Source organism: Dipodomys ordii, unplaced genomic scaffold (genome assembly GCF_000151885.1).
Source record: "Dipodomys ordii isolate 6190 unplaced genomic scaffold, Dord_2.0 Scaffold15, whole genome shotgun sequence".
Taxonomy (NCBI): Eukaryota; Metazoa; Chordata; class Mammalia; order Rodentia; family Heteromyidae; genus Dipodomys; species Dipodomys ordii.
In genome coordinates this window covers 8,787,747-8,814,405 of record NW_012267231.1, presented here as the reverse complement: position 1 = coordinate 8,814,405, position 26,659 = coordinate 8,787,747, and the positions used below count along the sequence as shown (strand labels likewise).

The following is a 26,659-nucleotide window of genomic DNA, read 5'->3' as shown; positions in this document are numbered from 1 at the left end:
CGCCTGCAGCGCGTGTCCAGCACGGCACGCGTGTCCCCGCCTCCGTGCCTGCCCCGTGCCCCACATGGCATCAGAGGTGTCCCCAGCCCCATGATCCCGTCTGGTGCTCTGCAGCAGGTGGTCAGGGTGGCATCTGTGGCCCCAAGCCCGTTACCCTGCCTGGTGCCCCACAAGGTACCAGTGTCCCCAGCCACGCTACCCCCACCTGACATCTGTGTCCCCAACCCCACTGGCCCAGCTCGGTGCCCACAGCACAGCGCCCAGGACGGGCAAGTGTGTCTCCAACGTTAAGACTTGTCGGATTGAGGTGTTCTTTGCCAAGGATAACTGTGGTGCACTAGCAACATGGTTTGTTTGGTTTTGCTCTACTGGAGTTTTTGTTTTTTAAATCAGGGCCTTACGCTTGTGAGGCAAGAGAGTCTGATCCTGATCTGTCTGAGCAGCTGGGGTTTTATAGGGGTGCCACCACTAAGCCCCACCTCTAGCAACATCTTAATGAGATGATGGGTTAAAAGTCTCTGGTGACAGTTACACATTTTCCAGTGACCGTTGTTTATAAGGCACATCTCCTCCTTCCTCAGGCTTCAGATGTGTAGCTTTTACTTGCCTTTATTATTATCTTTCAGCCTCCTTCTAGTAAAAGTCAGGAAAAAGATTCTAAAAAGAAGAAACTGAAAGAAAGTGACCCAGATGGTGAGGTAAGCCATTACAATAGGAATAATATAAAATACCCCCTGTAATTTTAAAGATGGTATGCAGGAGTTTTGACACAAACAGAGTTACTAATTAAATTATTATTTGGGTCATATAAATATGGCTTTAGTTAAAGATGAGCTAGTCACCCAGCTCTATTAGAAGTACTTCTCAGTTTCTTAAAGGTGAGATAGCAGATCTCTTCTTTGTATTAAGGAAACTAGTGTCTCTGCTTTTTATTTTTTTAAATAAAAATCATTATAACAGCTTGAATGTATTCATTGTGTATCAGCATTTGGTACATTTGGACAAAGGAGGACAATATGACGTCAAAGATATCAGTGTAGTTCTGGACTTCAGATCAGCTAGGAGAAACAACTTGAGAAGAAAGTAAGATGAAGAGTCGACCCTCTTCTTCATCCATAGTTCAGCAAACTACAAGTTGAAAAAATGTTTGAAAACAGTTGTATCTGTACTGCACCATTTAGGGACTTTTAGAGTCATTATTCCCTGTTTACCTAGTCTTTTGGTCATAAGCATCTCCCGATGACTTTTAAGGGTACAGGGAAATATGCACGGGTTATATACACACACTAGGCCACTTTATTTGAGGAACTTGAGCATCCACAGACTTTGGTATCCATGGGGCTCCTGGACCAAATCTCCCCTGGATGCTGAAGGATGGCTGTGTATAAGTAAGTGTTGTGTCACTCTGTATGTGTGCTAGAAACAGTAGGAAAGGCAGGTGTGGCAAGTGGAGTGGTTTGAAGGGGCAGGCTTTGAGCTGGACCCCTAGAGCTAGGAAGCAGTTAGATATGTGGGGCAGGGTCTTCTGTGGAGGAAAGTACAGGTGAGGCTCTTCCTGTGTATACTGAGCAGACCTTGAGGTGTGAAATGAATTCAGAGCTGTGCAGTAGGGCATGATTGGGTTTTATAAGTAAGTGTATAAGGGCTGTGTATATTTATCCCATTGTATCCTAATGATTTTTAGGTGAAGCAACCACATTTTATAAAAGAAAGGTTGAAGCTTTTTGAAACATTGAAGAAAGAGCATCAGCTCTTATTAGCTACTGAAGAAAAGAATACAAGTGGTGTGATTACAGTAAAAATGCCTGATGGGAAGACTGTGGAAGGACAAATGTGGAAAACAACACCTTATCACTTGGCTGCTGGGATCAGGTAGGCCATTTATGTCTACATTTCTCTATCAGAAAGAGAGAGACAGAGACAGAGAGACACAGAGAGAGAGACAGAAAGAGAGAGAGAGACAGAGACTGAGAAATCAGTTTGATAGATTCAGTTATTATACCCGAGTCTGGAGAAAATGTTTTCTGCCTAGAGAAAATCTTTTTTTAAATTCAATTGAATAAATTGAAAAGGCCACTTAAATACATAATTGAATATCAGAATGTGATCTCTTCTAAAGGTCTAAAATTTAAAGTTCTAATAAAAATATAGTAGAGAGCTGGGCATTGGTGACTAACACCTATAATTCTAACTACTCAGAAGACTGATATCTGAAGCTTGCAGTTATGAAGGCAGAAGAGGCTATAAGACTTATCTCCAGTTAACCACCAGAAAGCCAGAAGTTGGAAGTGTGGCTCGGGTGATAGAATTCTAGCTTTGAGCAAAAAAAAAAAACTAAGGAACAATTCTCAGGCACTGAGCTCGAACTCCAGTACAAGCGTGCACGCGCGCGTGCACACACACACACACACACACACACACCATTCATAGGAATATTTAATTGCCAAAATAAAGCAAATTAAAACCTAACACACACACACACACACCATTCATAGGAATATTTAATTGCCAAAATAAAGCAAATTAAAACCTAAAAAGAAGTAAACAAAATGCCCAGCAAGTCTTGGTTCTCTGTTACTAAATAGCATGATTAAGAGGCGATCTAAGGTTAGGGAAAGTGCTATGGTTTATTGTTAATTGTAAGAAGTGGGTTACAAAATAAGATATACATATAATAGTATTAATTTTTTATGTTGGTATGTATAGAAAAATGTGGAAGGGAATGTAATATCAAATTCAGAGTGGTGAGACTGAGGATGATTCTTGTTTTCTTTATGCTTTCTAGGTTTCTTCTCTTGCTTATTTTTCTCAATAATTTGCAATGGGCACCAGTGATTCATGCCTATAATCCTAGTTATTTAGGAGACTGAGATCTGAGGATCTCAGTTTGAAGTCAACCCAGGCAGGAAAGTCCATGAGACTCTAATTTCCAATAAACTACCAAAAAGCCAGAAGTAGAGCATGTGGTAATCATGGCTTTTTCCTCCCTAGTCAGGAAGTGGCTGAAAGCATGGTGATTGCCAAGGTCAATGGAGAATTGTGGGACCTGGATCGGCCTCTGGAAGGGGATTCCACTCTGGAGCTGCTGACGTTTGACAGTGAGGAGGCTCAAGCTGTAAGTATTTAAAACCCAGGTGGTGGAACTTGAGCCATTTAAGGTTCACAATTACAATATGATGTTTAACAGATATCTCCTGAAAATTTTTGGAATGAATAAACACATAGTTTTTTGTTTTTGTTTTTGGGTCCGGTCATGGGCCTGAACTCTGGGCCTGGACGCTGTCCTTCAGTTCTTCAGCTCAAGATTAGCGCTCTATCACTTGAGCCACAGCGCCACTTCCGGCTTTTTTTTTTCTGCTTGTGTGGTGCTGAGTAATCGAACTCAGGGCCTTATGCATGCAAGGCAAGCACTCTACCACTGAGCCACCTTCCCAGCCCAACACATAGGTTTTTAAGTAGCTCGTATTTATTTCCTTAAAATAATTGTTTCCCTAATTTTTCTATTATATCAAAAGTGCATGTACTTTATAATTTAATTTTAATATGTGTGGGAGAACTGGAACAATTACAAAAACTCCAGTATCTTTTAGATACTTAAAAATGCAATTTTCTTAATTTCATTAAAATAAAAATGCCACTTTTATTTTTGGTTGGTTGTGGGGCTTGAACTCTAGGCCCAGGTGCTGTCCCTCAGCTCTTCAGCTCAAGGCTAGCGCTCTACCACAATGCTGCTTCTGGTTTTCTGAATGGTTTATTGGAGATAAGAGTCTCACGGCCTTCCCTGCCCAGGCTGGCTTTGAACTGAGATCCTCAGATCTCATCCTCCTGAATAGCTAGGATTACAGGTGTGAGCCACCAGCACCTGCCTCCACATTTTTATATGTAGGCTTTTGATACACATTGTCACTTTCACTTTTCAGGCTCCTTCGAAGTAGCTCATTAATAGGTGAAGGAAACAGAAAAGTCATCAAAACTTATAATTTTTTGAGATAGGTCTTGCTGTATAGCCCAGGTTGGCCTCAAACATGATGTGTAGGCCAGGCTAACCTTGTTAAAGGCTAGCTCCCAATCATGATTCTCGTATCTCAGCTTCCCGAGTAGCTAAGATTATAGGCATAAACCACTGGCACCCAGCTAGTTCACCATGAAATTTTTGATCCTAACCCTAAGACTTGTTTCTTCCCTGTTTATCCATCTCAGTGTTTCCTCAGTCCAGTATCTTGGAGGTTACATGTGTTCAGCCCCACATCCTCAACTCTAGTCCTCAGTTTATCAGGAGTCCTGGCGGACTGCGCTTTCGTAGAATATCTGGAAGGTGCTGACCTCTCTCCATCTCCACAGGCTCTACCCATGAATTTCCACTCATCCTTTTATACTACCACCCCTAAAACTGCCTGCTTCCTGTTCTCTTCCCTTGAAACCCATCCCCATACTGCTATCAAACTGTGATCAAAACGTATACTAGCCAAGCTGGATGGCCCAGGCCTGTAATTCCAGCACTTGGGAGTCTAAGGCAGAAAGATAGTGAATTTGAGCCCAGCCTGGCTACATAGTGAGACTCTGCTTGGAAGAAACCAAAACCAAACAAAACATAAATGGAATGGTTTCTGCTTAGTGCTCACTAATGTGTCCATTGCAATTGGAGTAAAGCTCAGCCCCTTCCCAGGGCTGCATGGTGGCTGGCTCTTCCTTTCTGCTCTTCTGTTTATTCCCTGAGTGGTGGCCACTCAGGCCTTTCTGAACCCTGTGCTTGTGGGGCCTTCGTTATGATTCTTTTTCACAGAGCCCTTCTTATCCTATGGATCCTCTCCTGGTTCTCTCCATTGCCCACCTCTCCTACAGTAGACTAATTGCATGAGGGCTGCAACTCCATTTCTGTTCCGGTTGTCTCCCCAGCACCTAACAGTGTTTGGGGTCAACACAATGCCCCAAATAGGGGTGTTGGGCTGATGTTGGCTATCAGCCACGATCCTGGCAACATCTAGTAGATGCTGTGCCCCAAGGATGATCCTCTGGGTTGCTTCTCAGTGTGAGTCCAGCCTAGTGACCTGGGTCAGGACTGCACATAGCTGCTCAGTCAGCCGATCCCATTATAATCAGCTTTCTGACTGTTCTGGGGTTCCTGTTTAATGAAAGGGAAAAAAAAGTGCCAGCAGGGGCTTCATTAACCTGTACCTGCATTTATTTTGTGATTTAATTTTAATTTATGGGTAAATTGAAATTTAATTCCTTATCTCTAGACTAAGCTATGTAAGTGAATTTTAGTAACCCATAAACTAAAGCGAATTCCTTGGGAATTTGGAACCAGATCAGCTTTCTAAACTTGTAGAATGTAAGGTTGCCAGCAGGCATTCTTGGCAGCATCTCATTCTTCCCAGCCTTCATTCTGACAGAGATATAAAATGCCCTTGACTTTGGCATTATCCCAGGCAGCCATATTGGCTGTCTATATACCCAGCCCAGAGCTGCAGCTACTCTGCTTTTCCTCTCTCCTGATCTACACCAGATTTCCACGCCTCCTCTGTGTGTGTTCCAAGTGGACATTCTCACCCCACACCTATGTGCTCAAAAGGAACGAGGCAGCAGCTTTTCCCAGCTTTTGCCAGGCTCTGGTGAATGCCAGGGAGAGCACAGCTCTCACATGGACATTGTAGACACATTGCCTGTATCCCCTCAAAACTCACCCACTTGGCTCATTTGTGGATCTTCCTATAAATGTCTATGGCTCTGGCTTCTGTCCTGCCCACACAGGTGTACTGGCACTCCAGTGCGCACATCCTGGGGGAGGCCATGGAACTTTACTACGGAGGCCACCTGTGCTATGGCCCACCTATTGAAAATGGATTTTATTACGACATGTTCATCGAGGACAGGTAACACCCCTGAACACTGGCTTTCCAAAGGCCGTATGCTTATTCCCCATTGTTTTATGATGGCTTCATCTTTGCTCACTCATTACATGTTGGATACTGTGAGTTAGGTAGATTGGTGAACCATTTGTAAAAATTGGTTTTTTCATGAGTTTCGATTCTAGGGAAACTTTTGATGTTTTATCTCTTTTCCCCAGAAAAATAGTATATGCTAGCTGTCTAATGTGAGACCTGCTAGTGCAGATCTCAATTCACATACATCTTCCTCTCAGGCATGTCCTCACAGCCACTGGCAGCAGGGACATGGTGAGCCCTTACTGCAGATCTTTGGAACAAAAACATAAATGCCAGGTCCATAGGGAAGAGCACACAGAAGAGCAGGCTTCCGAGGAACCCGCAGCCTGGCCAGGAAGGCTCCTAGCAGGGCAGAGGAGAGATGATGAGATCCTGCAGCATCTGTCTAGGCCCATATCCCTCTCAGGAGTAGTAGTGTGGAGTGCTGGGCTCCCCACTGCCCAGTGTAGTAAAGCCTCAGGCCAGTTTTCATGGGGAGTCACTGGTGAGGAAGGCCACAGGTCAGAGGCCAGAGAAACATTAGAGTGTCAGAAGGTCTATAGTGACGTACATGGTTTTTTCTTTTAGAGCAGTGTCCAGCACGGAGCTGGCAGCCCTGGAGAGCATGTGTAAAACCATCATAAAAGAGAAGCAGCCTTTTGAAAGACTAGAAGTCAGCAAGGAAACCCTCCTGGAAATGTTCAAGGTAACTGGGAAAACAGAACAAAAGCCTTTTACTAGGAACACGAAAAGCAATTAATGTGGGCTAACTTTTTCCCTTCCCTCCCCACTGCTAGAAAAAAGTCCTCTATTGCTCCCCACAGTATCCCCAGCCTGGCACTGATCGTAGCCACTTACTGTGACATTTCTGCTTTTCCAGGAAATTTTCAAATAGCTGTGTAGGTAAAAGGCCAGGTGAAAAATTTTCAAGTGTATATTTATAAATCTGACGAATTCTGAGCAGTATTAATAGCTGTCTAGTGAGAAAACTGAATTCTGTATTCTTGAATAAAGAAGTTTGATTCTAGAATTGGAAAAAAAGTCAAGAGCATTAAATTCAACAATATCTGTACTTGTATACACATTATGGCCATCTTTTGGAAGTAGTTTCTATTAAAATTGAAAAGAAAAACGATTTTAACTTGTAGCTGGGGATATAGCTTTGTGGAAGGCTTTGGGTTTGATCTCCAGAAGGGCATAAATAAATGAATAAATAATTATCATCTGTAAAAGTTGTTGAATTTGGTTTTCTAGAACAATATTACCCAGCAGAAATATAATGGAATCCACAAATCAGATCACCTTGTATAATCTTAGATTTTGTAGAAAATAATTTTATTTAAACCAATATGTCAAAAATGTCATTTCAATACATAGCCAAATGAGGTCCTGCATGTTTTCTGCTTGTAGCCTCTCATGTCAGATTGCCTGGCTGTAAGGGATGGTCCAGGGCCCGGGTCAGAAGGTATATAGCTCTAGGCTGTGAGCTCTTTGTGTCAAGTGGCTCAGCACCTAGACCCTAGTGCCTGCTCTGGCACTGCTTTATTTTTTGTTGTTGTTTTTTTTTTTGGTTTTGTTGTTGGGGCTGAACTCTGGGCCTGGGCGCTGTCCCTCAGCTCTTCAGCTCAAGGCTAGCGCTCTACCACTTGAGCCATAGCGCCACTTCCGGCTTTTTTCTTTTTGCTTATGTGGTGCTGAGGAATCGAACCCAGGGCCTCATGCATGCAAGGCAAGCGCTCTACCGCTGAGCCACCTTCCCAGCCCTCTGGCACTGCTTTTGAAAGAGGCATGAGTACTAATTTGCAAATACATTTTTCTTTGTAGTATAATAAATTTAAGTGCCGCATTCTGAAGGAGAAGGTCAACACTCCAACCACCACAGTTTACAGGTTTGTATGCACACATTTTAACACTTCTCAATGGCAAACCTGAAGATCTGAGAGGTTGAGCAGAGCATGTTTTCTAGAGGGTAGTCTGTCGTATAACTGATAAATGATTTCAGTTAGGAGCCCCAAAATATTGCCACTTATTTTCTCCTTCGTAGCTATTAGGATGGTACTAAGACTAATTTTTTTTTTTTTTTTTTGCGATACTAGAATTCAAGTTCAGGGTCTCTTACTTGCTAGATTGGTGCTATACTGCTGATCTGTGCCTCCAGCTCTGTTTGTCATTAGTTATTTTTAGGCTAGTGTCTTCCTTAACCCAGACACATCCTCAAGCCTTCATTTGTCTACTCTAGGCTTTCTATCCTGGCTGTGATTACAGGGGCATACCACCACACCCAGCTTCCCTCCATAGACTTTTTCTCACAGATTTTTCTGCCTGAGCTGGCTTGGAACCATGATCCTTCCCATCTTATCCTCCCATGTAGCTGGAGATGATAGGCACGCATCACTGTACCCAGCTGTCATCTGAAAAATGTCTTTCAAACTTTTCTTCTTGGGCTATCCTGAAACTGTGATTTTCCTAATCTCAACCTCCCAAGGAGCTAGGTTTATAGGCATGCCCTACTGCACCCTGCTGTTATTTGTCTATTGTCCTTCCCTCTTTTTTATGTTCCTGCTATTTAGGTACTGCTGGGACCTTCATGGTTCTATAGAGAGAGTGAATATTTATATTGTTTTGACCATCAATATCCACCAGCAGGGAACTGCTTTTCCACAGTTAAGTGCTGTGGTTCTCTGGTGTCAATAAAGTAGACAGGAAAGTTGTGTCTCTTTGTGCAAGCTCTGCCCAGTACATCTCTTATATTACATGAACTTGTTACCATTAGGAGGGAGACTAGGTTTGCCAACATTGGTCTTCATGTTCCCATCAGTTTATGTGACTTTATTTAATTTTTGACACCCCCTCCCCCCAAAAAAGCCTTTCTTCTCTGCAATGAGTTGAAGATATAATTTAGGCATTTGAAGAAAAGGAGGTGAGGGATGAGGGAGAATGATAGAGTAGTAAATTTGATGAGGCCCGTTGTATGTTTGTATGGACATATCACTATGGAATCCCTGTACAACTAATATGTGGTAATAAAAATACTGACCATGTGAATTGACATTTTTACATGTAGAGCTTCATTCTCTGTGTGTGTGTGTGTGTGTGTGTGTGTGTGTGTGTGTGTGTGTGTGTGTGTGTGTGTGTGTGTGTGTGTGTGTGTGTGTGTGTGCATGCTGATAGTGGGGCTTGAACTCAGGACCTTGCACTCTTGCTCTGCTTTTTCACTCACAGTTGGCACTGTACCACTTCAGCCATACCCCTAATTCAGTTTTTTTTGCTGGTTCATTGAAGATGGAGTCTTGAAGACTTTTCCTGCCTAGGCTGGCTTTGAACTGTTATCCTCTAGATCTCAGCTTTCTGAGTAGCTGGGATTACATGGGCTACTGGATCCCAGCCTCTTTTTGCTTTTGACATTTATTTTTTAAACTAAGATATCGAGGTAGTTCATTTTGTAAGAAACCAGATAATTGCAGTCCTGAAAACTGGTATAGACCAGGGAATATTTGATTTTTCAATTTTATGACAATGGCAGTTTTTGAGAGCCATGACCGTTAAAAGTAGCATCTCTCTTATATAGTTTCTTTCAGAAGGTGTTCTGTGGTGTTTGAATTTGAGGAAAAGACAGAATATTGAGTTCTGAGGCTAGATGAGTGGTTTTTCTCCTGGACTTTTACATTTTTTTAAGTTGTTATTGTTAAGTAGTTGTACAAAGGAGTTATAATTTCATATGGAATCTTAATTCTTAATTTAGAATCCAGAAGAGAGAAATAGACCATTTACTTAACACATACAGAGAGCCAGGCATCCTAGCTAGTTGGGAAGTTGAGATTTTTAGGCTTGGGGTTCAATACCAGCCTGGACAGGAACAATTTCAGAGCCTCTTTCTCAATGAAGAATTGAATATGGTAGCCCACACCTGTTATTCTAGCTACTGAGAAATCTGACAAGTGAATTACACCCAGGTCTGTACCTGGGTGAGAAGTAAAACTATATCTCAAAGATAACAACCAAAAATAAGAACTGCCAAGCATGGCTCAGTGGAAACAGCACTTCTTGGGAAGTGGGAGGCCCTGAGTTCAAATCGTAGTATCACAAAAAAAATGTGTGTGCGTGTGCATGTGTGTGTATATACACATAGACATATGAAGATATGTTTAGAATAATCGGAAAAAAATCTGTAAAAGTGTCCTAAATATCTCTTTATAGGTGTGGTCCACTAATTGACCTTTGTAAAGGCCCCCATGTTAGACACACAGGAAAAATTAAAACCATAAAACTTTTCAAGGTAAGAATTGATTTTTTAACTTATAAATACAGCAAACTTAAGGTAAACTAGATGATAAGGGATTTCAATTATATTTCTGTACTCTGAATATGATATTTTAAACACTTGTTCTCATTTGGCTGAAAGTAATATGTATTTTAGAGTATTGATCTGTTAGAAACTACGTATGACTTTAATTTTATTTAATGTTATTGTATCAGAATGCATTTCGTTTCATATATTTTTGATAATTCTGTCCTTTATGTAGCTGACCTCCCATAGTCATAGGTTTTGCATCTGTAGAGTTAACAAACTGCAAATTAAAATATTTGAAAAAATTTTGTCGATACAGATGTGTGCAGACTTTTTTCAGGTAATAGATTTCCTAATCAATAGAGGATAACAGATATTTCCATAGTATTTAGTATATGCAATTTAAGCATTTAGAGATGATTTAAAGCCTATAGAAGGATCGTGTATGTTATATAGAAATACTATGCCATTTTATATAAGGTGAGAAAATAAGAATTTTCATACTCATGGAAGGTTCTGGAACTAATTTCCCTCCAGATACCAAGGATTGATTGTACTAGGGCTTTCTTCAGTTGCCTAGTGCAAGCAAGAATATTTATCTCCATGTAAAATAAAGTACTGCAGGAAAAAGGGCAAAGGAAAGAGGTGATGTAATAGAGAAAACATGGCTCTGAGAATCAAGAGATATAGCAATGACTTTGTAGTCCAAACTTTTCTGGGCCTTTGGCTTTCTCAAAAAAAACTATTGGTGAACTACTGTGGTGAAATCACCCTCTGTACAATTAATATACTTAAAATGATATATAAAAAAAAGCAACATGGGCTGTCAGCCCTGCCCATTTATGTTCTTAGTCCCTGAGCCATTGCTCACTGGGGCTCATCTTCCCTTTCTTGGACTGCCTGCCTCTTTTTCTTCTACTTGATTGCTCTTCAATATTCTTCCTTTCCATTCCCTCACATTTCATTCCTACTCTTCACATAATTCACTGAGGTGCTATAATTTGGAAAATCATACCTGTAATTAGAGCTTTCCAGATTTAATTAGAATTAATTTTAGATTCTTTCTAGCAACATAAAAAAGTCTTTTTGAAACAAGCAATGCGGATACTGCGAGGGAAAACCATGACTATATTCAACAGCAGAGATGTTGATACCCAGTATGTAAAATGTTTATCAAAATCTTGTGCAATGTATAGAATTCCTCGACATATTGGGAAGGCAATTCTGAAATGGAAATCCTGCAGAGAATCTATGGGATATCTTTCCCTGATAATAAAATGATGAAGACCTGGGAAAAATTCCAAGAGGAAGCCAAGAACCGAGACCATAGGAAAATTGGGAAGGTATGCCCCATTTTCCTGTAGCCATGGAAATATGTCTTTGTTTCCTTATGATTGCATTTCATACAACAAAATTTAAATAGTAATGCTATTCTTCTTCCCTCCCATCTGCTATTTTCCTGGTACTCATAACCTGAATTATCTTTTAACCTCTCCCTTTCCTATGTCTTTTATTAGTTTCTTTAAATTGCACCTTTATAATTTTTTTATCATGATATGTATCATGATATAAAAATAAAGCTCTTTTTATAAATGATATACACTTGATAGCATACTATTTACTAAGGAGATAAGATACTGTTTAGAAAGAAGGAATGATATTTGAAAATGGATGGATTCTGGGTTTTAATCTCAGTCCTTCCAGGCCAGGAGTGAGCTGTGTTATGTGGTGGCTAAGGTGTTCACTTAGGAAACTCACTGCCCTCATCCCTCCTGCTGAGCATCTGATGGGATCACCGGGTTGCCCACACAGGGAAGGCTCTCAGGAAGTGACAATTATGAGAATGGTCATCATCACTTAAAGCCCACCTTTTACAGTGGACTTCTATGGTGTTTTCTGTCACATTTTCTCCTCGTGAGATCTTCGGAGTATGTCATGAAAGTGTTCACAGTGAAGAGCATGTGATGACAGGCCAGCCTCAAGGCCAGGTCTCCATGAGTGTGCCCTATAATGTATGGTTAGGGGAAGTACTGAGGGCTTGGGAATGGCTGGTATTAGAAGATGGAGAAATCACTGAGCATGGCATGTTCTGATCCTAGCAGGTCACGTGTGTGCTGACTATTGAGTGATAAGAGGTAATGTTTGAAATGTAATTACTGTTTCCATCTAGGAACAAGAACTTTTCTTTTTCCATGACCTGAGTCCAGGAAGCTGTTTTTTTCTTCCTAGAGGAGCCTTCATTTACAATACACTCATGGATTTTATACGAGTAAGTTAGTTAAATATTTTTTAAAATTGTTACTGAACTGCATTTTACATTTTATTATTTTTTCTCATAATTGAGTAGTCAAGTAGTTCTATGGATTGTGTCTTCTAATAAAAACCTGGAGATGATTTTTTTCTTGGATTTAATAAAATCTGCCTCTCTAGAGCATGTAGAATATAAAAATGAGTGTGGATATCTCTGTAGGAGAGGAAAAAGGAGAAAGTGTCTTCTCTGGTACAAAATGTTCAGTTAGGAAGCTCTTTTGTTGTTGTCTGCGGCCTGACTTCCTGGTTATTTAGGAGTCCCATAGAAAAGAATGAAAAGCACTTACATCAAATTCCTACCAGCGGTACAAGTTCATAGATGGGAAAGTCTTCTGTGTCTGCATGGTTAGGACTACAGAGACAGAGGTGATCCACATGGACTGCTGGGGTTCCTGTCCATTCTCACTTCATTTTGTCTTTCCTGTAAGTAGTAGCTACAACAATCCACTGTGTAGTGATGTTTCAGTTAATGACAGACCATCTATGTAATGGAGAACCCATAATGTATCAGGCAGTCTTATTGCCCCATCAGATTATGTGGTTGTAGCTGTCTTAGGTAGGGTAAGTCACTGTTGAATGTTCTCATGATGAATTTGCTTAAGAACAACATTCTCAAGATACATCCTTGTTAATAACTGAGACAAGGTCTCAAGGTATAGTCCAGGCTGGCCTTGAACTCATTATGTAGCCTAGGATGGACTGGAACTCACGATCCTCTTACTTTAGCCTCTTGATATGCACCACCACACCAAGCTACAATCTTCAATAAGTTGATTTTTATGTAGCAACTATTACTAACTGACCCTCAGAGATTCTCCTACAAACTATAAAACTACTTGCAGCTTATTCTGTAGTGGTTTGAATAGTTGCCTATTTAACCTTTTTTTAAAATTTGGTTCTCTTACTTTAGAATCAATTTGATGCCAAGATTTGTATGAGCTGGTATCTTAGAACTTCTTTGCATTATCATCCTAGCTATTCCCCTTATAGCTTTCCTGTTTTGGATTGCTTCTTTCCTGGTCCTTGTCTTCTTCCTCTTTGCTAATCTATAACTCACATTTGGGGAGCACTTCCTTCAGTAACTTTCTGAGGAAAAGTACATGGGATGCACTGGTTATTGTCTCTGGCTTCACTAGTCTTTTTTTCCTTCCTTGCCTTGCATGTGCCTGGATCCTGAGAGTGATCTCTACAGACTCTGTCACTGGCCAACACATATTCCAGGAAAAGTGGCTAGAGAAAGGCAGGTGGAAGGCAGAGGTCAGGGAAGTTGAAGTGTCCCTGAAAGTTGCTAGAGATTTTGGTAGATGGTGATGACCAATCACAGTTGCTACTTCAGTTACATCATCCTTGCTAAAAATCAGCACACCACCCAGTACCTAGAACTCCTAAGGAGAAGGGTGGAGATCAGTTGCTACTTTGGTTGTATTATCCTTGCTGAAAAATCAACACACCACCCGGTGCCTAGAACTCTGGAGGGGAAAGGTGGAGATGAAACAGAAAGGCTTTATGGTGGCCTTAAAGGGCTCTCTTATCTTTTATAGATGCAAGACAGACATGGCTGATGATCAGGCCCAAGGTCTGGTCGTGTGGGTTGCCGAATTGTAAAGGCATTTAAATATACAACCCTAGTAGTCTAATGCTAAGGTAAGGACACTGGTTGGGAAGGAGTGGGTCCCTGAGTTGTATAGCACTCCTCCATTCTCTCTCTGTAGGTGGACATTCTTTATTTTAATGGGCTTGAGAGAGCAGTTGTTTCTGTAGGATTACATTAGCTTTTGTAATGAGAAAGTATTTGAAGATGTTTTTATTCACTTGATGTATAGGAGCTCATGGGGTGTGTTCAGATCACCAGGCCTTGTGGTACCTGAGGTTGCCTGAAATTGTGCCTGGGGGACAAAATACATTGCCTTCATGTTCAGAGTCATTTTCCAGGTTCCTTCAGGAGGCTAGACTGAGCCATTGACTGAGAGCTTGCTTTTCCTAGCCTTGATTACCTCTGCTCTCCAGAGAAAGAAGTTGATGGCATAGCATTAGATATACTTTCCCCCAACTTTTCTTCTGAAACATTCAAATCTACAGAAAAGTTAAAGCATAGTGAGTGTGCATTTTCTATTTAAAACTAAGTGCATCAAGACTATAGCATGCAATATAGCAATGAGATTTACTAAATTATACAATTATTCTCTTTCTAAGAGATCAGGAAAAACATTCTGCTGTTTTTTATATTGTATTTCAATTTAGTAGTTTTCAAAGAATTAAACCACTTCATACTATATGCTGTTGATATTAATGGGCTTTTGTTTTTTGCTCTGAAAAGACAAGAAACCATTCTAAAGGGGAATTTCTTAAGATCAGGTTTTCAGAGGTATTGGTCCATGGTCAACTGGCACTGTTGGTTCTGGGCCATGGTGAAGCAGATTATCACAGCGGAAGGGCATGGCCAAGCAAAGTTCTCCCCTTGTGGTGTCTAGAAAGCACAAAAAGAAAGGGGGAGCTGGGCACCTGTGGCTCATTCCTGTAATCCTAGCTACTCAGGAGACTAAGATCTAAGGGCTAAGGTTCAAAGCCAGGCTGAGCAAAAAAATCTATAAAACTTTCATATCTAATGAACCAGTAAAATGTCAGCCAAAGGTGTGGCTCAAGTGGTAATGCCAGTCAAGCAAGCAAACTGAGGACAAATGTGAGGACCTGAGTTCAAACCCCAGTACTGGAGGAAAAGGAAGGAAGAAAGAAAAAGGGAGAGGAGCCCAGGACAAGACAAGGTCCTCAAGAACACCAATGACCTTCTTCCTCCAGTAAGGCCCACCTCTGAATGTCCCTACCATCTTCCAGTAATGCCACCTGATTATGAGTCTGTCATTGGATTACTCTACTGATCATGTCAGAACTGATGTCCTCCACCAGCCAGGGACCAGGCCTTCAACCCATGAGCCTTTTGAGGGAAACTTCATCTCAACTATAGCACTATTACATGTTACACAATAAGTATATGCATGCAGTTTTTACTGTGCATATGTAAATCGTGTTCTGGTTCACAAACATGAATCATGAATTAAAATAGAAGACACAATCTTTTAAAATAATTGCTCTGAGTATTGCCTTGCATGGAATTGTGATCTGTCTTCTCAGATATTAACACTAAATGCATTTGTCTGGAAGGAGGAATAGCTTGTGGAATTGTGATCTGCCTTGGCGGATACTAAAACTAAACACATTTATCTTGAAGGAGGAATATCACAAGCGCGACTTCACCGAAGTGCTCTCCCCCAACATATACAACAGTAAACTCTGGGAGGCCTCAGGCCACTGGCAGCATTACAGCGAGAACATGTTTACCTTTGACATCGAGAAGGACACATTTGCCCTCAAGCCCATGAATTGTCCGGGACACTGGTGAGTATTCAAGGGGAAGCAGATTTTGCATGAATGTAATATACCCTTCATCGTAGGTTTTACTATTACTGATTTGCTTTGTAGAGCTAAGTGATTCCTTTTGTCCACTTACCAAGTGATTTATTCCTGAGAGCAAATTTACTTCTTGAAATGTATTTGATCTTTAGTATGTGTGGAATGTTAGTTGGGGGTGATTTAATTTTATTTTTTTCAGAGGACATAATGTACATTTTACAAATTATTATATGTCCTCCTAATGGCAATATACCTCAAGTATGCATAGTTGCATACAGGAATTCCATACTGTGTGGGTTACTATAAAACAAACAGAAATTCACGGCCAATAGGCTAGTGGATATGGTGATTCCAGTGTTCCTTTCCTTTCATCCCTGAAACTGGGATACATTTTATAATTGATGACACTTTAAGATTATATCACATTGTAAATCATATGTTATTTTCTGTCTTAGTGGCTCATAATGACACATTTTCTTATAGAATGTCTTAGATTCTATGAGAGATTATAACAAAAGAAGCCAGGAGCAGATGTATGGACAGTTGGTTATACAAAGGTTAGACCAGTCTCCTGCCAGGAACTTGTTCAGTTATTTCTGGAGCCCATGAAGACAGACAGCCCCATCCAAGGGGCTTCACCCAAGACTCACTGTGTGGACAAACACAGGGAACAGATTTCTGGCTGAGAAAGCTAATAGGCTTCTTTCTCAGAGTGCTGCAGTGATAGAAGCTTAAGGTTCAGCCATTTCTAGGAGAGGGCTGTGGTCTATAGCTCAGGGGTAAAGTGCATGCTTAACCTGTGGACCGCCCTGGGCTTGACTCCTAGACCCCAAAAAAGTAAAAAATAATAATTCTTATGCCTATAAACCAGAACCAGGAATTTTTGAAACTGGAGGCTTAACTACAACTACTTCTCTATATATTGCATGAAACTGTGTTTCTGCATCTTTTCTAGCCTCATGTTTGCCCATCGTCCACGGTCGTGGAGGGAAATGCCTCTTCGATTGGCGGACTTTGGAGTTCTTCATAGAAATGAACTGTCGGGGACTTTGAGCGGCTTAACCCGAGTCAGGCGCTTTCAGCAGGACGACGCTCACATCTTCTGCACGGTGGAGCAGGTAGACCATGGTCCAGGGGAGGCATGGCTGTGACAAGTTCACATGCCTCAGTCCCTCAGAATTGCTGTGAAAGTGTTTGTCCTGGATGTATGTGGCTCCAGTAGTCAGTGGTTCTTTAATGTCAGTCAATAGGTCACTAATTTCCTACCATAACATTTATCAGTCTTTTCCTTTGGAAATCTTTGCTTATTTTATTAACTTAAATTCTATTATGTTGAATGAATTTAAAGGATTTGGAGGTGTTTTGTTTTTCATAATTGCCTAGAACTGAAAGAGTTTCAAAACCATCATGCAAAAGGTCACCACCAAACAAACACTGGCCAACTCTTTGTCCTGATGGGCAGATAGAACAACAACAGAACATGTTCTTTGAACATGCATGTGGAATGTTCACCAAGATACCCCAGATCTCAACAAATGTAAAAGGATTTACTAAACAAAGTTTACTGAACAAATTCTTTGCTACAGTTGAATTACAGTATAAATCAATAACAGCAAGTTATTTGGAAAACTTTCAGATGTTTGAAAGATAAATAGCATGCTTCTAAATAAATAAAGAAGAAACACGAAGAAAGCAAGAAAACATGTATGCAGTGAAAGCACAACACATGGCAACTTGTGGGATCCCACTGAAACAGCATAGATGCTACCTACCTCAGTGAGAAAGGGAGGCACTTTCAAATCGGTCATCTCTGCTTCTACTTCAGAACCAAGAAGCTGGGCAATCCCAGTACCTGCGAGGATGAGGCAGGATTGCAAGATAGAGGCCAGGATGGCTACATAGTGAAAGGCTACCTAAAACCAAACAACAACAACACACACACAAAAACCCAAAACACACAAACTACACAGCATGATCACGAACACAAAGTCAACATGTCTTAACCAAAATTTAACAGATTGAATCCACCAGAAGTATAATGGATCTTGATCAAGTAGGTGCCGTCCTAAGAACAGAAGATGGGTTTAATTCTAGAAAGGAAAGTATTGTAACTTACCATCTTAGCAAATGAAAGAAAGAAAACATGTTCATCCTGGCCCTGGAACTGGGAACTAGAGTTTAAACTCAAGGTTTGGCTTTATTGTTCACAGCTGCAACTCTACTACTTGAGCCATACTTCCAGCCATGCTACATCTTATTGCCCATATTAATATATGCAAGAAAAAACAGTAAGCAAAATATAATAGTTATTTTCCATAAAAATTCAGATTAAGAATGGAAAAGAACTTCAACCTAAAGACATTTATGAAAGTCTAAAGCTAGCAGAGCATGGTAGCTCACATCTGAAATTCTATGTACTTGGGAGGCTGAGCTCAGGAGGATATTGATTTGAGACCAGCCCTGGCTCAACTGACAAAACACCTGAGTGGCAGGTGCCTGTTTAGAATCACTGTTCAGACTTGCTTGAGCAAAAAAGTAAGACCATATTTTAAAAATTAATGAAAGAAAGAAAAGGGCTGAGGGCATGGCTCCAGGGATTGAATACCTGACTCTGACTAGTAAGTGCAAGGCCCTGAATTCAAAAGAAAACAAATAAAAATCAAATACTTAAAGCTAATTTCATACTTAGTAGTGAAAGTATGCTTTATCCCAAGGGTCAGAAGCAAGATAAGGATGTAACTTCTTGTTACTTCTACTAGTAATTACTGTACTAGAGAAGCTCTATAATAAAATAAAGCAAGACAGCCTGGTGCTCCTGGCTCCCTGTTATTCTAGTTACCCAGGAGGCTGACTTCTGAAGTGCTGAGGTTCAAAGCCAGCCCAGGCAGAAAAGTCAGTGAAACTTAATCCAAAATAACCAGCAGAAAGCAAGGCTGGAAGTATGGCTCAAATTGTAAAATGCCAGCCAAGCAAACAAGCTGAGCAAATATAAAACTCCTGAGTTCAAACCCCAATACTGAACAACAACAACAACAACAATAATAATAATAATGCACAACAAATAAAAAGCAGAGGTCATAATCATCTGTGATATGAATGTCATCAACAAAAAAGTCCCCAGAACTGAGTTTTTTTTACATGGTAGCATGGAATATCAATATATAAAATTAATTGCATTTTTGCATACTAGCAGAGAATCATTAGAAACTGAAAATAAAGGTGCTATAAAGGAATTTAATTTGTAGTTGCTCATGTCACCTCTGTAAAATTGTTGCTCTGGTTTCAGATAGAAGAAGAAATAATGGGGTGTTTGCAGTTTTTGCAATCTGTTTACTCAACGTTTGGCTTCTCCTTTCAATTAAACCTGTCAACAAGGCCTGAAAACTTCCTAGGAGACACTGAGCTATGGGATGAAGCTGAAAAGGTGAGGAGGAACCCAGTGCCTGTCCTTCAAACACTAGAGTACTGGGACACCAACCCAGAGGCTACATCTTGTATCTGCTACACATTTACATCAGATTTCCACTCCGATTTCTTTTTCTGTGTCAGCTCCCTTCTGCAGGAGGGATCTTACCTCCTTACCTCCAGAGTTTGGGTGGAGTTTTTTGTGTTTTTTTTTGTTTGTTTGTTTTGGTCATGGGGCTTGAACTCTGGGCCTGGGCACTGTCCCTCAGCTCTTCAGCTCAAGGGGAGCGCTCTACTACTTGAGCCACAGCGCCAGTTTCAGTTTTCTGGTAGTTTACTGGAGATAGGAGTCTCATGGTCTTTCCTGCCTGGGCTAGCTTTGAACCGCAATCCTCAGATCTCAGCCTCCTGAGTAGCTAGGATTACAAGCGTGAGCCACCAGCGCCCAGCTGGGTGGAGTTTTGACAGCTTTCTTCCCAGGGGCAACCCATTCAAAGGAATACTGGGAGACTAAAGGCCCCTTCTCTTGGTACTCGGCATCAGACCCAAGCACCTTAATCACAAGCCACACAGAAAGTACTTAGTGGCCTGAGACCAAAGGGGGACTCCTACCCTTGTAAATCATAAAGATGTTCCCCAGGCCTCAGCAGAAGTAGAGGAAAGGCAAAAGAGAAGTTGTGACAAGGCCCATGGTCTTAGCCTTCCCACTGTGGAAGCCAGAGCCAAGGCCCTCAGGCTTCCTCCTTCTCATGTGAGAGGCCTCACCCACAAGGACAAATGCATCTTGAACTTTTAGCCAAGAAATGAAGCTGCCAGTGCAGTGAGCAGAGGGGCCTGCACTGGAAGTAGGGCCCAAGCATCCCTGCCCTAAACTATTCCTTAGGACAGCTTAGTAAACTTCCTTATTGATACATGCATACATTTCTTAAGAGGCAGAACCATCTTACTCACCCTCATGTCTTCCCTGCTCAACAGTTAATTGAGTGTAGAAGATGTGCAAGAAGTATATGTTAGCTGGGTGCTGGTGTCTCACGCCTGTAATCCTAGCTACTCAGGAGGCTGAGATCTGAAGATTGTGGTTCAAAGCCAGCCCAGGCAGGAAAGCCCATAAAACTCTTGTGTCCAGTTAAAAATCCACCAGAAAACCAGAAGTGGTGCTGTGGCTCAAGTGGTAGAGGGTTTGCCTTGAGCTGAAGAGCTAAGGGACAGCACCCGGGCCCAAAGTTCAAGCCCCATGACCAACAAAAAAAAAAAAGTATATGTTAAAGAATGCAATGACATACTTATTGAACTTACTTTCGTCAAGTCTAGAGCAACAAAAAAATAGATAAGTATACAATAAAGCAGGCACTTTTTAAAACATTTTCTTCTTTAACAATAAAATAGCAACTGCAGAATAGCTTGGTGGAATTTGGAAAACCATGGAAAATGAACCCAGGTGATGGAGCATTTTATGGCCCTAAAGTAAGTAGATCATAAGCTTCCAAATAAACAAAAATTTTTAAATGATTAAAAAAACCTTTTTAAGCAAACTTTTTTACTTACAGATTGATATAAAAATCAACGATGCTATTGGCAGATACCATCAGTGTGCTACCATTCAATTGGACTTCCAGTTGCCTATTAGATTTAATCTTACATATGTTAGGTGAGTAATTGGACATGATAAATGCTGCAGTAGGAGTATCCTTATTATTTGTAATCTGAGTATGAGTAATGCAAACGTAAATATTAGTGAACCTCTCTCCTCTCTCTCTACACACACACACACACACACACACACACACACACACACACACACACACCTGCTTATAGTCTAGCTGGAGCTTTTCTTCATCCATTTTGTGTTCTATACCAAAATATCTGAGGCTGGATACTTCATAAAGAAAAGAGGTTTATTTAGTTCATCATTCTGATAGCTGGCAAGTCCATCCAGTATGGCACTGGCATCTGTCAAGGTCCCTTTAATTGTATCTCAATATGGCAGAGAAACAGTAGCTGCATGTTGAAGGAGATGAAGATATGGAGTGGCTTTGCATTTTAACAACCCATTCTCTTGAGAACCATCCCAGCCCTAAGAAAGCCATATTGTGGCTCCCTATGACCTAAATAACCGTCCACTAGACCCTGCCTCTTAAAAGACCTACCCCTTGCTGAGCTGTTGGGTATATCCTCATGGTTATAAGTACACAGGTTACCTTTGTTGCAATAAGGTACTATTTTATCTTTTTAAGAAACATGTGCACAAATCTTGGGGAGCTTACCTCATTACTAATCATAATTTCTAGCTCTGTTCTTTTATACAGGGGAGAAGGATGAGTGTCAAAGGGTTTCAGGTCTGCCAATGGTTTTGCAGAACAACACTCAGGGACGTGGTAGTGTCAAGAGTGTGTGCATTGGATGCAGCAAGCGTGGCTGTGCACGCAGGTGGTAGAAACTGAGAGAGGGTGTGGGAGTTCATTACACTATTCTCTGCTTTTGAATGTATTTCAAATGTCCTGTAATAAAACTTCTTAAAAGCAAGTGAGAAAAGATAAGCAAGCAAAGCCATCTTTGGGGGAGAAAATATGGCCTCCAAACAAAACAATCTGTTAAAGAAGAGACAACCAAAACACTAGTCTAAATCTAGACAAAGCTCAATATGAGAAGTTACTGCCCAACCTTAGGAAAACACTAACATAAGTAATTTTCATTTTTCAGCAAGGATGGGGATGATAAGAAAAGACCTGTGATCATTCACCGAGCTGTGCTGGGGTCCGTGGAAAGGATGATAGCCATTCTCGCGGAAAACTATGCAGGGAAATGGTAAGTGATGTGGAAAGGAAAACCACACGTCTAGTAAATGGATATGAAAAACATTGGCAGCTTATGCTTTCTATGAGCAAGTATCTACACGAGCCCATTACTCTTAGAGGAGGAGCTCAGTGGTGTTAGTTTGTTCACCTATTTCAGGCTCTTTCCAAGTAGTTGCTATGTGGAAAAACATATATCCTGCCCCCTGGGAGACTGCATCCTGCCACACTCCCACCTCTTCAACCTCCATTGTAAATAGCATAGACTGCTTTGGCCTGTGACTGAGGGAAAACAGCAAACCTGAACCACAAGTGGCCTGAACAATGCTCTGAGAGGTCAGCTCCTGCAGCCCAGCCCCACCACGGAGGCCTGCTGGAAGCTGGCTAGAGGTGTGGAGTCATACTAATGCAGGGCTAGCCTTACTGCTTTGATAACCAATTCAGAGATTTAGAAGTAACTAGACTGGAAAATAAAAAACCCAACAGATAGATTAGGGGAAGAAGGCGATTGATCTCTCAGAGTGGCCTACTGAGGCAGCCAGTTCTGCCCAGCACAAGGCCTTCATTGCTGAGGAGGTTTTCAGCATTCACATATGAGAAGTCTTTGGTTGGGTGCTGTGGCTCACACCTGGAATTCTGTCTGTAAATTTTAATTGTTTGAAAATGCTTGTCTGACGTATTTTTCAGGCCTTTCTGGCTGTCCCCGCGTCAGGTAATGGTCATCCCTGTGGGACCAACGTGTGAAAAATACGCCTTTCAGGTACAAAGTCAATAACCACCTTGCCATGTATTATGTGTAGGTCACTGACTTCATACTTTAAAATATTACATCATCATCATATTATTTCAACAACTAATATGTTCAGTAATTGGGAGTAACACATGAATCATGTTTATGTAGCTGTGTCAGAACTATTTTTATTGGTTTTGAAAATTTGCATATTGAAACATTTTTTCCACCTGTCTCTATTAAGAAAAAGCATCTTCTTATATATTACTACATAACAAATTACCCTAAGACTTGGCAGTCTGCAAAAACAAATATTATCTCAAAGATTATCTCACAGTTTCTGAGTCAAAAGTCTGGGGGCAGCTTAGCTGGTTGCTTGGGGTATAGTGTCTCGTAAAGCTTGTCATGGGTCACAGGGGTGTGCTGGCCTGGAGATGGGGACTGCAAAGCTTGATGTAGAATCTGGCTACAAGTAACACGATGAACCTATTGTTTTCTTCCAGGTATCCAATGAATTTTTTGAGGAAGGATTCATGGCTGATGTGGATTTAGATGACAGTTGTACATTAAATAAGAAAATACGGAATGCACAGCTGGCTCAGTATAATTTTATTTTGGGTAATTTGTTGTTCTCTTTTTCCAAACGTGTTTTTTGGCTTTGACTCCAAAAAGTAAAATGAGAAATATGCCCCTGCTGATTATCACAACTTCTTGTTTACTTATACACAAAGAAGAATCCTGGCTTAGCTGTTCCTAAGTACTAATGTTATGTGCAAGGTTTATATAATAACTCAAGTTGCACATGAGTCCTATGATGGAGTGTTTTTAGTAATTGTTAACATCTTAAGTCAAATGAAAAAAGAATGTGACAATGACCTCTTCAGTAGACTTATAATGTTTATGTTTGAGCCATGAGGCAGGCCTAAACTCTTTCCCCCATGTTTTTCTGGTTTAATTAGAAACCTTGAAGATTAATGGGTGGAAAAAATGCCAAGTTAAAAATAATCAAAAAATTTTAAAAAGTGAAAAAAATAAAACATCCCACGATGCACATGAGTAACTGGATATACAATCCTAAATTTGGGTTTCAAGAATAATTATGAAGGGCTAGAGGCATGGTCAAGTTATAGACTACCTCCCTAGCAAGCACAAAGCCCTCACTGATTCAAACCCAGTATAGCCACAAAAGCATCAAAGATATAAAAATAATAATTTTGAAGTCAAGAGAAACTAGCATTCAGATGCCTACAGGCCTGGTACTGCTATATCTCCTGTAAGCTGAAAGTCAGCAGAAAGCAAAATGAATGTATAGTGAGCTGTCCTACCAAACTGTCCATTGACTTTGTAGTAGTAATTGTAATGCTTTTGTCAGGCTTGCTGTGGTGTAAGAAATCAAAAATTAGATTAGAAAAAAGATGATATAAAAGGTAGAATGATTCACTAGTCACACCATTGGAAGAATCGTCAGGAGCACTCAGCAGCACTATTCTTCCTGTTCTGCTCTAGCCCTTTGGTGTTCTCTTCAATATCTGCTTTGTTGTATGTATCAGTTTCTTCTAGGTGTCAACATGCATGGGTGCAGATTCCTAATTATCTCACAATATGGACCCCCCCAATTTGGGAAATTGTGGCATGGCTGTAAGAGCTCTCTGCTCCTCTTTGCACCCCAAGACCACAATCCTGTTCTCTCAAGTGGACAGTAGGGAGATGGGATTAGAGGTCATTCTCCCCCCCCCCCCCCCCCCCCCCCGTGCCCAGGTCCCTTAACTGTAAAAGGAAGAAGCTAATGACTCTTGACATGATGGTAAATCGTTTTTTTTCCTTTTTTTTTTTCTTGTTTCTACAGTGGTTGGAGAAAAGGAAAAGATAAACAATGCGGTGAATGTTCGGACAAGAGACAACAAAATTCACGGAGAGATTTCAGTGGCTTCTGCCATTGACAAACTGAAGAATCTTCAGCAATTACGTGTACTAAATGCTGAGGAAGACTTTTAAAGCCCTTTCCTTGCACTTGCTTCTGCATAGCCTTGTTTTGATGACTTAAATGTATTAACCAGTTAACATGTTAGTTTTTCTTAGAAATTTAGGCCCACTGCTGGGGTCCTCTTGTGGCCTCAGTTGGGAAAGGAACAATGAACCATTAACTGATTGCAACAAGTTTAAAAACTCAGTATGTTCTGAGGGTAAGACAAGCTTGGGAAAGTTTCAAGCAGTCATTGCCTCCCAAGACTTATCCACTGAGAGAGGGAAATGAGGATGGTTGAAAGTTACTGCTACAATTGTGATTTTTCAAAAGATGGGCTTCAGGCCTGGGTGTGTGGCTCAGTGGTAGAACATTTGCCTAGTATGTGTGAGGGCTAGATCTCCAGCACTGCAAAAACGAAACAAAAGTAGGCTTCAAATATACATCCACAGTCCTTTCTGGATGGGAGGAAATCTTAACTTTTTAATAATACGTCTCAGGTGTTTTTATGACTGTTTTTACTAAAGTTCATACTGAAACTTTATGTCCAAAGTTGGAGTCCTACTTGATTTAATTGGCAACCATAAGAGAAGCTAGTACTAATATTAGATTACTGACAACTTCAAAGAAATTCAGTGCTGTAGAATCTGTTATTTGCACTGCAGGTTAAGAGTTGCAGTCTTAATGCATCTAGAAAAAATAATTTCCCAAATAAAATGCATCACACAGTGTTTCCTGTTTCCAGCATTTCAACTATGGGCTTGTTCCCCTTTGATAGGCTGACATTTCAGTCATGGGTTTCAATTTTGTTGTTGTTGTTGTTTGTTTTTGGTGGTGGGGCTTGAATTCAGGACCTGGGTGCTGTTGAACCACAGCTCCACTTTTGATTTTCTGGTGGTTAATTGGAGATAAAAGAGTCTCACAGACTTTCCTGTTGGGAGTTGGCTTCAAACCACAATCCTCAAATCTCAGCTGTCAGAGTAGCTGGGATTACAGGGGTGAGCCACAAGCTCCTAGCATGGATTTTTTATTTTAACAGAAACAAATTACTGGCTGAGAGCAAAATTAAAATGGCCTTCTGCCCAAGGAGAATTCAGGTACCGAACAAGTATTTTATTTGGCTATTTGCTGCACAATTCAACATTGATGCATCAAAGTATGTTAATGGAGCATCAGTTAACTTCCTGGGGGCACGAAACAGTTGATGAAGGAAGCTATCGTATACCAGACCTGTGTAGCAGGCGCCATTATGATACAAATCTCTTCAGGGCACTGGGTACAGCCTGGTTTTCAGGAGAGGGTCCTGCTTCAGCACCACCCGGCCAGGATCCACCTACACTCAGGCTTGCCTTTCTAGCTGGCATCGCAGCTAGCCCAGCTTCCCTTCCTCGGAGGAGTCTGCCTGACTCCGCTGTCCTGGCCCTCTGGCACTCGTGATCCTCCTAATTTCGGCCTCCCATATACTTCGGGAGGACAGATGCGTGCCACCGCACTCACCTATGGATTGAGAGGGGGTCCCGAAAACGTTTCTGCCACCTTGTCCGCCGCCGCCCCGCAGCGCGGCTGACAGGCACGAGCCTGCTGGGACGACGACTGAGGCGTCGCCGCGGGCCAGCCGCGAGGCGCGCGGGCTCCCGTCCCAGCCCGAGGCGCGTGGGGAGCCGGGTCCCTCCGCCACCCCCGGGGTGACCGCTGACCCCGCGCTCGGCCACCTCCCGGGACGAGCCCCGCACCGGGGAAAAGGATAGCCGCCTTAACGGTTTCGCCCGGCTGAGCCTTTCCCAGGCTCCAGCACCCCAAGGGCGAGGTGTGGGTGGGCCGGGGGCCGAGCACCAGCCT

At 41.4% G+C, this 26,659-nt stretch overlaps 1 protein-coding gene across 1 annotated transcript; it reads left to right on the top strand.

Annotated features, from left to right (window-relative positions):
* Positions 1-90: 90 nt before the first annotated feature.
* On the top strand, positions 91-25,532 carry Tarsl2 (threonyl-tRNA synthetase-like 2). The gene is made up of 19 exons (XM_013011896.1): positions 91-273; positions 627-698; positions 1,685-1,872; positions 2,992-3,115; positions 5,752-5,873; positions 6,513-6,630; positions 7,749-7,813; positions 10,122-10,200; positions 11,409-11,555; positions 12,383-12,481; positions 15,749-15,915; positions 16,886-17,048; positions 19,217-19,354; positions 20,722-20,799; positions 20,883-20,983; positions 22,036-22,140; positions 22,815-22,887; positions 23,361-23,475; positions 24,704-25,532. Exons 1-19 carry the CDS (start codon positions 91-93, stop codon positions 24,850-24,852), a joined length of 2,286 nt encoding a protein of 761 aa, XP_012867350.1. The 3' UTR covers positions 24,853-25,532.
* The last annotated feature ends 1,127 nt before the right edge of the window (positions 25,533-26,659 follow it).

Excerpts from the sequence above, each read along its gene's own strand:
- Tarsl2 (XM_013011896.1), top strand. The coding sequence starts at position 91 with ATGATCCCGTCTGGTGCTCTGCAGCAGGTGGTCAGGGTGGCATCTGTG. Across the intron at positions 6,631-7,748 it reads CCCTCCTGGAAATGTTCAAG|TATAATAAATTTAAGTGCCG; the intron begins GTAACTGGGAAA and ends TTTTCTTTGTAG. Across the intron at positions 19,355-20,721 it reads TATGGGATGAAGCTGAAAAG|CAACTGCAGAATAGCTTGGT; the intron begins GTGAGGAGGAAC and ends ACAATAAAATAG.